The 12,666-nt window shown below is 44.8% G+C and overlaps 1 protein-coding gene across 1 annotated transcript in view; it reads left to right on the top strand.

Moving 5' to 3' along the window:
* The first annotated feature begins 1,133 nt into the window (after positions 1 to 1,133).
* LOC138795051 (embryonic protein UVS.2-like) overlaps positions 1,134 to 12,666 on the top strand; it is a 29,978-nt gene continuing 18,445 nt past the window's right edge. Inside the window, exons 1-5 of the mRNA XM_069973999.1 lie at positions 1,134 to 1,210; positions 1,345 to 1,363; positions 10,292 to 10,429; positions 10,973 to 11,090; positions 12,020 to 12,198. Of these exons, the coding sequence (XP_069830100.1) occupies positions 1,145 to 1,210; positions 1,345 to 1,363; positions 10,292 to 10,429; positions 10,973 to 11,090; positions 12,020 to 12,198 (520 nt within the window). The 5' untranslated portion in view covers positions 1,134 to 1,144. The remainder of the gene's footprint in view (positions 1,211 to 1,344; positions 1,364 to 10,291; positions 10,430 to 10,972; positions 11,091 to 12,019; positions 12,199 to 12,666) is intronic.

Below are 12,666 nucleotides of genomic sequence, written 5' to 3'. Positions count from 1 at the left end.
CTGGTCAACGCCTTCCCTGGACGCACACTGCACAAATCTGTGGTAGCAAGATAACAGCTATATTATCCCACACACACACACTGTATTCAGCTGTATACACTATCAGTGGGTATACACTGTGTATACACACTGCCCATGTCACAACAGCTTGTAAATATCTGTTTTTTTATAGTTTTAGCCCTAACAAGGGCTTTTGGGGGTCCCTTCCTACCTAACTCCACCTAAAAACGCCTTAACTGGAAGCAGACTGCGCAAATCTGTATATATATATATATATATATATACTATATATATATACTTTCAATATTTACAGTTATTTGAACTACACCGCTAACATGTTCGTCTGTCATCTCTGGTTAAATGAGTGCATTGATTGCATTAAATAATAATTTGTCACCCTTTTCTTGCCATGTATATGAATTCTGGCCATGTTTTATATATACTCTGTATCCTCCTACTTGTGATGTCACTTCCTCTTGTTAAATTAAATATGGCTACTTTTCATTCTGTTAACCAAGCATCTGATGAAGAGACCGTTCCGGTCTAGAAACGCGTAATGCTGAGTCTTTTATACATGTTTTTATTATTTTAATAAAGTAGTTTTTTATACTTAATCTGTTGGAAGTTGCTGCGCCTGTTCATCCTGCTGGTATTGGGAGAGGCGGACTGCATCTGGATAACAGTAGATTTTGAGGGCCTAGTAGATCCTCTATTCATAGCTAGGGGGTATAGTATGCAAATCGTAAAAAAAAAATCTGTGTTGACTTCTTTATTGTTAAACCATGTCTGATGAAGAGACCGGAATGAGTCTGGAAATCGTACAATTTTTCATCTTTTTTTTTCAGTTTTACTTTACAGTTTTCAATTGCTGGGAACTATGCAAAATTATTAAACGTGACGAGTCTTACAAGGTTAACTATATATAGCTCTTTAATTTATCATGGCCAGGGGTGACTACTTTGCATGTTGCCAAAGGCATTGTGACTATCACATGAGTTTATGGTTTCATAAGCGGTGGGTTGGGATAAGGGCGGGGGGCTAAACTTCTACACAGTGATTGGCTAGCCCCCCTTCTCTATGAGGTTTATATAGATCCTCCTTAGCAGGTGTCTTGGTACAGTTGAACAACTTGCTCCACAAGGTCATGGAGCTCAGCTTGGTGTTACTGTGTCTGGCCACTTTCCCTCTTAGTCATGCTCTTCCAATACTGGTAAGTCAAGATCAGCTCTAATTTTTTTTTTTCTTTGTATCTTCTGATATTTGTTAGAAGGAAGATGACAGCCTTCTTGTAACTCCCTCAGCACTAACTTGTTCTTCTTTCTTTTTTTTTTTCCCTCCTTGTAGTTGACTGGAGATGATCAAGGTAACTTGCATGTTTTTATTTTTTGCCTTATTCCCTTTTCACTTCTCTTATTTTAAGTATGTCGGCAACTCATTGTCCTATAGTAGCTTTATTTTGTATAGTGTTTTATACATCAAGAAAATACCTATAGGGTATTCTGCTATAGCAGTGCCTGAGAAGAGGTGTAAAAGAACCCTCCACCCCCTAAGACCCTCTTTAGGCAGTTGTGATGACTCCTAAATAATAAGGACAATAGGACAGTGACTAAAACAATTGAAGCAATAACCAAAAGTTGGCCCATAATCGGCTAAATACGGCCAATAATTGTTAGTCTAATAAGGCCTTTAGACTTCTTCACCCTTTCATAGTGCGTCAGTCAACTATTTCCCCTTTTGCTTTACCCTCACCGCATTATTAACCATCATGCAATGCAACTGCCTCCTGTAGCTTACCAAAAAGCATCTTATCAGTATAGTCTAAACTCCCCTTCATTTTGTAATAAAGTGCTATTATGTGGTCTCTGGGTGCACCATGCAATCTCTGTAGACTAGTCTTAGTCAACCCTGGTGTGGTAACCCCTGGTGATGTTATGTCGGAGGAGCGGCCAGTCACTTGCTAGACGGTAAGGTGTGACACCACTTCTGTGGTGGTTGGCCGAGATACAGCCGAGCCTTAAGATGTTATGTTGTGACGCCAGTGCGGGTTGGGAACAGAGGTGTGATGGCACACCTGCTTTTAGTTTAGAAGGCCGGTTGTACCTTGTTCCCCTGTGCCTTGACAGTGTGCCGACTGAGTAGCATGTTGAGAGATACAAAGAGTCAGAGTAGCAGAGAGGAGGATGTCGTGAGAGTCTCAACCCAAGTAGTACAGTGCTGTGTCGGGATGTTGGAGGATGAGGTAGAAGAATACTTAGAAGAAGAAGAAAAGAATACTGGTGCCCGTGTATTGACCTTTGGGTCTTCACACCACCTAATGCCTACCAGTGTCTTGTGACCTGTCCTATGAGGGTGACACAAGGCCCCAGACCTTGTTACCTGGGATGAGCAGAATGCTGAGGGTTCCCTGCTGACAACTGCGCTTCGAGATAGAGATCCTAGGCTCTTAGCAACTTTGCTCTATCCAGATCAGTTCCTAGCTTACTGCTGTCTGTGGATACTGTCCTGTTCTGTGACTCTCCTAGTCCACGGCGTGGGTTGAGGTTGTCTCTGACTTGTCCTCTCCTGCAGGGGTTTAACACTGTATAGTGTTGTTTACAGTAAAAGGAGGAGAAACTGTTAGCTGTGTCTTGTCTTGCTTCCTACCCATATGGGGATCTGGCTAAGACTGAACTTCTTAAGAGTAGGGGGACCTGGCAGAGGGCAGGGCCCAGAAAGGACCACTGTAGAGAGATGTTTAGCTTGTGTCCTTCCTCTACAATGTCCAACACGAAAGACTCATGCACTTCCTCTACCCATGTGACTTCCTTCCTCAGCGAATACCATAGGTTCACAGATCCATGTGACACACAAATAAAAAATAACCCTTTACATACTTCAGCCATGCAGCATTTGAGTACATACATCTATAACAGCAACATCTAGTGGCAAAACTTTATCACTACCTTCATCATCACTTAAGTACAATAAGTACAGGCTTTTACAGAGGGTGTAACCAATAGCAACACCCATTGTGGGACACCACACTGGGTTAAAGGGGTTATCTAGCACTACAAAACATTGCCACTTTCTTCCAGAAACAGCACCACTCTTGTCTTGTCAGTTCAGGTGTGGTTTGCAATTTAGCTCCATTCACTTCAATTGAGTTAAGTTACATAACCCAAACTGGAGACAATAGTGGGGCTGCCTCTGGAAGAAAGTGGCCCTGTTTTCGTAGCTCTGGGTAACCACTTTAAATTTGGCTAAGAAAATTAGTTTATTTCTGTCTATTCATAATCTATCAGTTTTTTGAATATAATTAAGTGACAAATCTATATAACTTACTAATGCCAGTTGATTTAAATGGGGACAAAAAAATAAAAAATCGCCGGCGTACCCCTTTAATTAGTCTTTAATATTTGTATTGGTTAATATTGTTATTTTTTAACTCCTAGACGCACCAGGACATTACTGTACATCCTGGCGTCGCTAGGGGAGTTCAGAGGGGGGTTGCGCTATATGCAGCCCGGGACCACGGCTATTAGCAGGCATGGTCCAATTGCATTGCCCGCTAGTTAACCAATTAGTTTTGGGGGGGTCAGATTGTGGGTACAGAGTCGCTTTAAAGGCTGTATTACATGGAGCGATTATCGTTCAAAGATTCGCTGTAACGATCGTTCACTAGCGATGACTAGCGGTTTTCTAGCAAACGATTCTGAGGTTATTATATTCACTAATTACTGTTATAAACGGTCGTTTTTACGTCGTTATATGGTCGCTAATCAATCCTCAGGACAGCCCACACAACATGTTTTATCAGCGAATAAATTATTACACAAACAAATATGCGAACAGTTGGCAAACTACCAGCAATCATTTTTCAACGTGTTAAAAGACCAAAATGAACGATTTTTCATTAGTCGTTTCATCGTTGGGTGTTATTACACGGACAGATAATCGTTCATTTTGATCGTTTTAGCGAATTTTTAAACAATAATCGTTCCATGTAATAAGGCCCTAAGCCCCTTTTTCACAGGCCGATTATAAGCAACAAGTCTTCCTAAAAATGCTTTGGTTTCTAGAATCGGCCCTTAAAAAAGTGATTGCAATCAGTGGGGGAGTGGGAAAAGGAGACGTGCCACTGTGATGGATTGTTGGTGCCTGTGTGCTGCTGTACTATATAGCCAGCTGTTCCCAATGGTCGGTAACCTCCAGGAGTGTTTAGAGTCACTTGGGTGTGGTGTGAGCTGGTCGACTGGTCACTTGTTAGATGGTACTGTGTGGTACCACTCCTGTGGTGGTTAGTGGAAGTATAGCCCATCCAGATGGTATACTCTCATGACGCCAGGAATTGAGGCACACTTACATTTAGTTTAGGGTGGCGAGCTATACCCTTTCACTTGTGGTCGGTGACCTGCCGGGCTGTGAGGGAGTCCCTTGGGTACTTATCAAGGTGGTCCGGAGTGGAGTTGAAAGGAGAGATGAACCAAGGATGAGGTATCTAGAATCTGGAGTTTGTACTGAGAGTCCAGAGTAGTAGAGAGGAGATTGTATTGACAGTCCTACCCCAGGGTAGAAGTGTTCTTTGCCGGAACTTTTGAAGAAGAAGTAGAATACTCTCGACTTGAAGACCGTGGTTCAACCTTAGTTGTCGTTGTAACACCTGTTGCCTTACAGTTTTGGATGGCCCGTCCTATCAAGGTGACACAAGCCCCAGACCTTGTTACCTGAGTTGAGCAAAGTGACCAAGTTTACCTAGTTATACCCCACTAAGAGATAGAGTACGTAGGCTTGTAGCAACTTTGCTTTATCCGGATCCTGTTGTCTCAGGATACTGTCCTGCACTTTTAGAAATGTTCATGGCATGGGTTGGGGTGATCTCTTACTTGTCCTCTCCTTTAGAGGTTTAACACTGCATAGTGAGTAGAACTTCTGCTTTCAAGAAACTGGTGTCTGCATCTCCAATGTGCATCCATCCACTAACACAGACTAGAATACACTGGATACTGACTAAGTGGGGACTTGGCAAAGCCAGGGCCCAGCTGGACTACAGCAGGGACCATCTTATCTTGCGTCCTCTCTTCACCAAGACTTAGGTAAAACTCGCTAAGTGTGGGTGTGTACTTCCTCTCCCTATGTGACAACTTCCTACAGGAGGTGTAATGTCCCCTGTGAGTGGTGGAGATTAAAGTAAAAAAGAAGAAAAGGAGCAGAGATAGGTGGAAAAGAGAAAAGAGCTCTTATTGGTGTGCAGATTACAAGTACAATAGCAGCATGGTGGCTCAGTGGTTAGCGCTGTTGCCTTGCAGCGCTGGGGTCCTGGGTTCAAATCCCACCAAGGGCAACATCTCCGTGTTTGCGCGGGTTTCCTCCGGGTACTCCAGTTTCCTCCCAACTGCCCCCCCCCCCAAAAAAAAATATACAGATAGGTGAAGCGCTGCGGAATCTGTGTGCGCTATACAAATAAAAAAACATTATAATAACCCCTTGTTCGCTACAGCTGTGCGTATTGCATATACGAATAACAATGACATCTAGTGGTAAAACTTAGGTACTACTTCATTACCACGTTAACTTGGAGTACAGGCTTTTGCGAGGGGTGTATGAACTAAAAAGAACAGAGTCCTGTGCGTTTTGCATCCCATCCTCACATGCAGCATGGATATCACGGCCAAGCCGAGCACAGATGCTTGAATTGTTGAAACACACATAACTGTATTGCCAACGGGGCCCAGTCTTCTGAGTGAGACTGCTTAGCTGCTCAGAAGAGTGTCCTTAGTTGCAGTATCAGCCACTTATATCTTGGTTGGCTGCCTAACAGCAGACGTTGGCCTCCTGGGGCCAAAACCTCCGCCTGGTGGTGCTCTCAGAGAGCTTGGGCCTGGTGACGCCAGGTGTGGAGCATATCAACTCTTTGGACCTCTTCCGGGAAACTGGAGCAGTATCCGCCTCATCAGAGGAGTCTCTTTGGCATGGGACAAAGGGTCCCAAGGTGATGATGAGACGGTAACGGTGGCAGCAGCTGCCATGACAAGGAATCTTTGTCAGACGTGGTGGCAGTGGTAGAATCTCCAAAACCCTCGACCGCCACCACATGACAGAAGAGTGCAGACTCGGTCACATCCGGTAGTGAAGACATCGGTACAGTATAGTCCTCTGAAGCAGGCAACAGCAATATGGCCACTCTGCCACTTCCAGTAAGTGAAAACACTATGCACAGTAAAAGTCTATGGATGCCGGCCTCTTCAGTGAGGTCAGCAGAAGTGTGCAGCACCTTCAGAGATCCCCCTGGAAACAGTCTCTTGACTTTTAGTTTCGCCTGTGGGCAGTACTTGCAACTTGACAGGTACTCGCTGACTTTTTCCTTTTTGAAGTGATGGCACAGCAAAAAATTGCTGGCTGAGCAGCAAAAAACACACAACCCCCTGCAAGGCATAAAAAACACACAACACAGAAAAGGGGTATTCCCCCACTTTTGTAACCTCAGTTGGGAAGTAGTTATCTTTAGGGCAATATGGCGTTTTGGGGTGGTCGTAGAAATACAGTTCCCTTTTGGGCGGGCTTTTCAGAGTTTCGAACACTTTTGGCGGGAAACACTTTAGAGAGAGACTGGATGCAATGTCCAAAGTGTACTGTATAAGAAATACACCAAAAATGCACCACTCACATTTTAGGATTTTGTTGTTTTTTTCAGCAAAAATCTGGGTAAGCAGCAGTGAGGTTTGGATCCTGTTTGTGATGCCACTTCTGTGATGGATTGCTGGTGCCTGTGTGCTGCTGTAATATACAGCCAGCTGTCCCCAATAGTCAGTAATCTCCAGGAGTGTTTAGGGTCAATTGGGCATTTGTCACAGTAACCTGGAGTGGTAGCAGACCCATCCGAGTTGTTGGTACCGCCACTTACAGAAAGGGAAATAACCCAAGTATACAGTGGTGTGTGGGTGCAGGTGTGAACAGAGAAGAACATAGTCCCATGCGTTTTGTCAAAAATATAATACTTTACTGGAGTAAGGTTCAGGTTGAATAGTACACGTAATAACAGTAGTGCAACTCTTGAAACAAAACTTTGGTGCTGACAGTGAGGTAGCTAGTGCTTGAAGTAGTAGGTGCTTTGTAGAGAGAGAAGGAGAGGAGTTGCCAGAGGAGCCCTGCCCAATGTAGTGAATGTGCTCTGCCGGAACAGGTGTATAGGTAGAGAGGTAAGAAGATACTCATACTCACGGATGCCAGTTGTGGCTAAGAATCGCCTAATGCCCACTAGTTGCGAGACACCCATCCTAGGTGGGTAATACAAGCCCCAGTCGTCAGCCCTGCACTTTCTAGAGAGGTTCCTGGTGTGGGCAAGGGTGTTCCTAAGTGGCTTCTCTCCCCTTTAGTAGCTTAACACTGCATACTTGTCTTAGTTGCTTTGCATGAATGAATCTTCCGTAACTGTCTCTGGTCCCTGTCAGGGGTCCTGGCCAAAGCTAGGCCCTGGCTTAAAGCAACTCTGTACCCACAATCTGACCCCCCCAAACCGCTTGTACCTTCAGATAGCTGCTTTTAATCCAAGATCTGTCCTGGGGTCCGTTGGGCAGGTGATGCAGTTATTGTCCTAAAAACAACTTTTAATCCTGCAGCGCTGTGTCTAACGGCTGGGGCTTACATTTGTACTGTATATGCATTAGGCTGGCACAACCTCTCTGTCCTTCCTCCCCGCCTTCCTCATTATTAGGAATGATTCAGGAACATTTACTGCTGTTTGAGCTTTGCACAGGTGTCTTAACGATCCAGCCCATATACACACAGCTGAGGAATAGGAAGCAATCTGCCTGGAGCATTCCTAATGATGAGGAGGGTTGGGGAGGAAGGACTGAGAGGTGGTGCCAGTCTAATGCATATACAAATGTAAGCCCCGGTGTAACAGGCCAGAGTATACCCCCAGCCCAGATTATACCCGGGTTTAAAATGGCCTAGGCTAGATTATACCCCGGGTATATTTTGGCCTAGGCTAAATTATACCCCGGGGTATATTTTGGCCTAGGCCAATTCATACCCCCTCAGGCCATTTTATACCCCCCATGAAATCAGTAACATTGAGCGATATACTTATTTCTTCACCATGTTATTGGGGATTCGGCTTTGTCTGCTGAGTTAAGTGAGAAGCTACTGATGTAAATCTTTAAAATCTAAGCACATAGGGGGAGATTTATCAAACATGGTGTAAGGGTGCGTTCACACCTACAGGATCTGCAGCAGATCTGCAGCAGATTTGATGCTGTGTTCAGTTATTTAAATGAAATCTGCTGCAGAAAATAAGCTGCAGATCCTGTAGGTGTGAACGCACCATAAAGTGACACTGGCTCAGTTGCCCCTAGCAACCAGTCAGATTCCACCTTTCATTTTGTGTGTGATGTGAGGGATAAAAGGTGGAATCTGATTGGTTGCTAGGGGCAAATGAGCCAGTTTCACTTTACACCATGTTTGATAAATCTTAACTTCCAAAATAAAAAAGGGATCTAAAACAGATAAAAATGCATACTTTTTTTAGCCTACATAAAAAGGGTGGTTCACCGCTTTTTTGTGTACGGAAAAAAAAAAAAAGATGCGTTTTGATCCGTTTTTCAATCCGTTTTTTTTGTTTGCAAAAAAGGATGAAAAATACGGACTGCAAAAAATGCAGTGTGAACCAGGCCTTAGGCATAAATTGTGGAATAAATTGTGCAAGATGTATCAAGGCACTTGCGTCTAATGATGATTTTTTTGCAACAACTGTAAAGTTTTGCGCAGACCTCCTCCTGCTTAAAAAAATTGTGCAGATGATGCACTGATGGGACAGCGCCATATACTGTGAGTTCAATGTTCATTAGATTTATCACACGCAAATTTTCGTTTTTGCGCAAATTCGATTCCTATCGCAGCTTTGTAGCCGCTGGGTTCACACTGTGTTTTTGCAGTCCATTTTCTTTTCCGTCCGTTTTTTGCAAAATGGATGAAAATTAGCAAGTGTTTGTGTACCTCCGTTTTGATCAGTTTTTTTTTTAACTTCCATAATAAAAAAAAAAAAACAGATAAAAAAAAAACATAAAAACGCATCCGTTTTTTTAGCGGACACAAAAAACATGGTTGAGCGCCTTTTTGTGTACGCTAAAAAAAGATACGTTTGATCCGCTTTTCAATTTTTTTGTTTGCAAAAAAGGATGGAAAAAAAAGACTGCAAAAAATGCAGTGTGAACCCGGCCGCATAAATTGGGGAATAAATTGTGTAAGATGTATCAAGGCATTTGAGTCTAATGATGTTTACTGCGCAACAACTGTAAAATCTTGCGCAGCCCATAAAAACCTCCTCCTGCTCAAACAAATAGTGCAAATGATGCACTGATAGGAGAACGCCATCTACTGTCAGTTCAATTCCCAACAAGAGGAAGCAGCTGTGTGTCCGAGTATAGTAAAAAAAAGTTTTAAAAATCTTCGCACTTTTCAACAAATTACAGATAAAGGGAGAAAACCAGTGAAGTGATAACACTATGACGTGGGGATATATTCTGGCCTAGGCTATTTCACACACCCCGGTATAGAATATATCCCCTGGGGTATACTGTGGCCTGGGCCAGAACTGAGAAAACCAGTGACATGATAACTTGGAGGGATATAGTCTGGCCTGGACTGTTTTACACCCCCAAATATAGAGTTTATCTCCCGGGGTATATTGTGGCCTGGGCTAGACTATACCCCTGTGTATGAAAATATATCCCCTGGGGTATACTGTGGCCCGAAGGGATATAGCATGGCCTAGGCTGTTTTGCAACCCCTCCCCGGTATATAGTTATAGGCTATGTTACACCCCGGGGTATAGTTTGGCCTAGGCTATGTTACACCCCGGTGTATACTCTGGCCTAGGCTATTTTATACCCCGGGGTATACTTTGGCCTAGGCCAAACTATACCCGGGTATAATCTGGACGGGGGTTAATCTGGCCTGCTACACAGGCCGTTAGACACAGCGCTGCCGGATTAAAAGTTGTTTTTAGGACAATAACTGCACATAACGGACCCCAGGACAGATCTTGGATTATAAGCAGCTATCCCAAGGTACAAGTGGTTTGGGGGGGTCAGATTGCGGTTACAGAGTCGCTTTAACTTCTGCAGGAACTGCTTCGGTTTGCTTCCTCTCACTGCCATCAATCTTCCATGCTTCTATCTTGAGACCTTCTGAAGATCAGAGGTATTTCATGTCTTGCCAGTTATAGATGACAGTGACAGGTATGTCCTTCTATGGCTGTTTGTATAGCTAGGATGTCCTTCAAATCTTACTAATACTTATTCCTTCCTTGTAGTAGCCCCCACACTACTTAACGGAGATGACATTAGAACTGTAATTGACCGCAGTGCGAGAGACTGTAAAGACTGTTTGTGGCCAAAGTCCCCGGATGGAATAGTGCGAGTTCCTTATGTTACCGATTCCTCCTCGTACAGTAAGTGACTCCTATTATATCTCCCATTGAGGGGGAAAGTGACTCATTCTTCACAGGGCCGATTCTGGGGTCTCTGCCGCCTGAGGCAAACCTCAGGCGGCTGCCCCCTCACTAGCACCCCAACCCCCACCCCACCCCCGTGGTGCTCCGGCCCTGCAGCCACTCACCTGTCCTGCCGCAGCCATCCCGTCCCGCCTACAACGCTCAATGCTGTCCCTAGCCGCGCTCCCACGCCCTCAGTCAGCGGCCGTCATCGCCGTCGTCCTGCCACCACAGCTCACCACTGTCCCCGGGCACTCACGACTTGCTGGAGGGCGATGACAGCCGCTGACTGATGGCGCGGGAGCGCAGCGGGGGACAGTGGTGAGTGTTGGCGGCGGGACTGGACGGCTGCAGCAGGACAGGTGAGCAGCTGCAGGGCAGCTGTCTGCCACCCCCTGCAGGGGCGCAGAATCTGCTGCCTGAGGCGGAATACTCATTCCGCCTCATGGCAGAAGCAGCCCTGGTTCTTCATAATGTAATACTGTTTTTTTTACTCTTCAGAAAATAATGAGCAATCATTTTTTGTTACGCCCATGGAGGAATTTGTGGGGATGACCTGTATCCGGTTTGTCAATAGAACCAACGAGCCAGACTATCTGAGTATAGAAAATGGAGCCGGGTATGTGACTTTTTAGTATGTGAGACTTCTATAGACACTTAAAGTGATACTGTCACACACACACACCCTTAGGGTATGTGCACACTGCTTAAAACAGACGCAAACTCCGCCGTGTAATCCGTCGCTAGCGCCCGCTTATGTACTGCGGTGGGCACGTGCGTCTCTGCCTGTGTCATAGACTCCATTCTATGCACGGGCGGATTCTTTCCTCCGTCCAAAGAATGAACTTGATCATTCTTTGTGCAGAGGAAGGAATCCGCCCGTGCATAGAATGGAGTCTATGACACGGGCGGATTACGTGACTGAGTTTCCGTCTCTTTTAAGCTGTGTGCACATACCCTGACTCTCGCTTCATTTTAGCGGTGGACGGAGTCTCCTAGGTGGGGCATCACGGCTGTCCACCAATGAAATTGAGCAATTTTATAGCAGAAAGAAGACCTAGACAAGTGTTATACAGTATATATGGAACATGCACCATCTAAGTTTGTGGATGGTGCGGAGAACTGCACATAGAATAAGGGGGGGTAACAAGATCACGTTAAAAATCAAGTTCCAGTAGCATTTTGTAGCCTTGGGTGCCATCATTCCAGCACTGTTTATACTTCGTTGCTATATCCCTCAGTTGACTATTCATTTAGTTGACCATTTGCACTGGTGGGAACTCTAAATTCTAAAGTCAGGGGGGTGCCAGCCTATATTCATACCTACTAAACCAGATTTGCCACCAATCACTCTCATTCACACCCCTTCTCAAAATGAAGTTTCCACCCATCAGACTTTTCAGGAAAAATGCAGATAACCAATCAAATAGTAAAATGTATACACTGTACGATAAGAGCGACGTACTAACAAAATGGAAACACTGTTTCATGTTTGACAATGCTATTCCAAAATATGCCTATTGAATGATTTTGTGATCTCATTCCCAGCTGCTGGTCGTACATTGGGAAGATCGGGGGTAAACAGACCGTGAGCCTCTCTGTGGACGGCTGTATAACCTATAGTCTTATACAACATGAGCTCATGCATAATCTCGGCTTCTACCATGAACACACCAGGAATGACCGAGATCAACACATTGACATTAAGTGGGAGAATGTTGCTTCAGGTGAGAACCAACATCACAAGGGGTATTCCCATCCGGGAGAGTTATCTCCTATAACTAGCTGACTGCAGGAGGTCGGACCACTGGAGCCCTCTGTGATCTCAAGGACAGGGACCCCAGTCTTCCCTTAGAATGGAGCGGTGGGTTGGGCAGAGGGGTAGCTAGCTCTTCCGACACCCAGGGCAAAGACTCAGTTTGGCACCCCCTCATCCACCCCCCCCCCCCTTTTTTTCCCAGTGTCTAATACTGCACAGTCTGAAGAATATAATACTTCCACACACTGAATCCTTCGGGGTTCTCAGGATTGGTGGTGGTCCCAGCAGTCATCTTCTGATCTATCCTAAAGTTAGGGGATAACAAGCTGAAATAGAAATACCCCAAAAATACACTTCATCACTGTCACACATACAGCACAGTCACTAGTCGGATATAGCAGAAACACAGTGAGCAAACCTTGCCTCCTTATACTGA

This window comes from Dendropsophus ebraccatus, chromosome 6 (genome assembly GCF_027789765.1).
Source record: "Dendropsophus ebraccatus isolate aDenEbr1 chromosome 6, aDenEbr1.pat, whole genome shotgun sequence".
Classification (NCBI taxonomy): Eukaryota; Metazoa; Chordata; class Amphibia; order Anura; family Hylidae; genus Dendropsophus; species Dendropsophus ebraccatus.
The sequence above is the reverse complement of the archived record's forward strand: the minus strand, read 5'-3'. Positions and strand labels throughout refer to the sequence as shown.